Source organism: Octopus bimaculoides, chromosome 29 (genome assembly GCF_001194135.2).
Source record: "Octopus bimaculoides isolate UCB-OBI-ISO-001 chromosome 29, ASM119413v2, whole genome shotgun sequence".
Classification (NCBI taxonomy): Eukaryota; Metazoa; Mollusca; class Cephalopoda; order Octopoda; family Octopodidae; genus Octopus; species Octopus bimaculoides.
In genome coordinates, this window is record NC_069009.1 from 3,658,613 (window position 1) to 3,661,515 (window position 2,903).

At 43.5% G+C, this 2,903-nt stretch overlaps 1 protein-coding gene across 1 annotated transcript in view; it reads right to left on the bottom strand.

Annotated features, from left to right (window-relative positions):
* Positions 1 to 2,903, bottom strand: part of LOC106882307 (NEDD8-conjugating enzyme Ubc12) — a 12,866-nt gene that overhangs the window by 3,718 nt on the left and 6,245 nt on the right. The window contains exons 2-3 of the mRNA XM_014932937.2: positions 2,218 to 2,312; positions 724 to 866 (exon numbers count right to left, since the gene is read on the bottom strand). Coding sequence (XP_014788423.1) covers positions 724 to 866; positions 2,218 to 2,312 — 238 coding nt within the window. The remainder of the gene's footprint in view (positions 1 to 723; positions 867 to 2,217; positions 2,313 to 2,903) is intronic.

Genomic DNA, 2,903 nt, shown 5'->3' on the forward strand with positions numbered 1-2,903 from the left:
CCTTATTTTTTGCCAGTACCGCCTGACTGGCCTTCGTGCGGGTGGCACATAAAGGACACCATTTCGAGCGTGGCCGTTTCCAGTACCGCCTGACTGGCCTTCGTGCGGGTGACACGTAAAAGCACCCACTACACTCTCAGAGTGGTTGGCGTTAGGAAGGGCATCCAGCTGGAGAAACTCTGCCAGATCAGATTGGAGCCTGGTGTAGCCATCCGGTTTCACCAGTCCTCAGTCAAATCGTCCAACCCATGCTAGCATGGAAAGCGGACATTAAACGATGATGATGATGATGATGAAAGACAGTTGCTCCCATAAATTCTAAAATAAAATTTGGGATTTATGGAGGGTCAAAGTTGGGAACAAAAACAGGACAGTGGAGACGTACAAAGAAACTGAATGAAAACAGGAGACCAGAATGAGAGGAAAATAGTGAACGCTGGGAGAAACATTTTTGGCAGTGTTTCTACAGCGGGATTTTCTCTGTCTGCCTCTCTCATGCCCTCTTTCAACTGTGCCCTGAAGAAGAATGGTTTTGGGCAGGAAGTTGTGGCAAGGTACATGATATCAGGCAAGCTTTTGTCTTTTTACCTGCACAGGGAGTGGTTCCTGTCTGCCACCGCATTTCCTGGGACCGCAGTTTGTCCACAACTGGTATAGAGGACAGAGGTAAGATGTTGACAGAGTGGTGAGGATACGTGAGAGAGAGAGAGAGATGGAACTTACCTTAATATATTTAAGCAAACGTTCCCTTCCAGGTCAATATTTGGGTGGTAAACCATCGTTTCGCATTTCACCTTGGGTGCGTCATGTGGGTAGCCAGGGCCGACTTTGAAACTAAACATGAACCTTCCACCTCGGTAGAAACCCTGTGACAGAAATCCAAGGAAAGAAAAGTCAATGAGAAAGATTTAGAAAGACATAGGGAACTGGAGAGAGGGGAAGGGAATGAGAGGGAAAGGAATAGCGGAGATATTAGGGGTCAGACGAATTTGGATATAAATGGGCTTGGTCAGGTTTGAGAGGGATAAAGAGAGCCAGTTGATTATCAGGAAATAGGGTTCAATTTAGAAAGATTTAGAGAAAGAGGTTAGATGGAAAGAATGAGAGTGAGGTATAGAGATATTACGGGGTCAGAAAAATTTGGGTATAAATGGGCTGGGATAAGGAAAATAGGGTCGGAGTTAGAAAGGGTTACATAATGGGTCCAGATGGAAAGAATTATGGTGAAGTATAGAGATATTAGGGGTCAGAAAAATTTTGGTATAAATGGGCTAGGATAAGGAAAAATAGGGTCTGGGTTAGAAAGGGTTACATAAAGGGTCCAGATGGAAAGAATTATGGTGAAGTATAGAGATATTAGGGGTGAGAAGAATGTACAGAGGTAATAGACCAGATGGAAGGAATCATGGGAAGGTATAGTTGAAATATTAGGGTGTCAGGTGGAAGGAACAAGAAAAAGGCATAGCAGTTATTGGGGGCCAGAAGTATTTGAATATAAATGGGCTAAGTCAGGCTTAAGGGATTAAGAGGGATAAAGAGACCCAATTGATTATTAAGAAATAGGATCTAATTTAAAAAAGATTTAGAGATAATGGTGAGGCATAGATATTAAGGGTCAGAATTTAGAGAGATAAATGGGCCAAACAGAAGGAATCATGGTCAAGAGTAGTCGAAATATTAGGGGCTAAGCAGGAGGAACAAGGAAAGGGCATAACAGTTCTTAGGAGGCAGAATTTAGATAAATGTTTCAGTCTTCAGAGATTTGGAGATAAAAGGGCCAGGTTGAAGGGGCCAAGATCGGAGGAAATTTGAGAGATAAAGGGGAGCTCCGAAAGGGGTCTCAGGGAGTAGCATCCCTGCCTTCCTGAGCTAGTCTTCCATCACATTTCTTAAAAATCGCGGTAGAGGCCTTGGTCTTTGGACCACTCATGTCTAGAAACTGAGGTTGGGGGTAAGCAAGGACATGCTCCCCATAGAAAATGTGTGTGTCTCTGTTTGTGTCCCCACCATCACTTAACAGTTGATGCTCGTGTGCTTATGTCCACATAACTTAACAGTTTGGCAAAACTGACCGATGGGATAAGTATTAGGCTCACAAAGAATAAGTCCTGGGGTTGATTTCATTGACTAAAAAAAAACCCCCCTGCTTTGAGGTGGTGCTCCAGCATGGCCACAGTCAAAATGACTGAAACAGATCAAAGAATATATAAAACTCACCTCATCTGGACAAATCACTAATTTGAAATTTAAAAGATCATCGGGATCAGGAAAGTTAACTTGGCAAGTTTTGGGTAAATTTAATTCATTCATATCTGGAAGAAAAGAAAAGAAAATGACAAATATTAATACACAGACATAGGCATGGCTGTGAGGTTAAGAAGCTTGCTTTGCAAACCACATGGTTTCGGGTTCAATCCTACCGTATGGCACTAACTTGAGTAAAGTGTCTTCCGCTACAGCCCCAGGTCGACTGATGCCTTGTGAGTGGAGTTGGGAGAGGAAAACTGTGCAAGCCTATAATATGTATGTGTGTGTGTGTGTGTGTGTGTGTGAAGATGTATCATCAACATCATTTAACTTCCGTTGTCCATGTTGGCATAGGTTGGATGGTTGGACCAGAGCTGGCAGAGCCTCACCAGGTTCCAGTCTGCTTTGGCATGGTTTCTATGGCTGGATGCTCTTCCTAACACCAACCACTTTACAGAGTGTGCTGGGTACTTTCATGCGACACCACATGGGTGCTTTTATGTGGCGGCATACAGGTACTTTTGCATGGTACCACACAGATGTTTATTCACATGGTACCACACAGACGCTTTTTCACATGGTACCACACAGATGTTTTTTCACATGGTACCACACAGACGCTTTTTCACATGGTATCACACAGACGCTTTTTCACA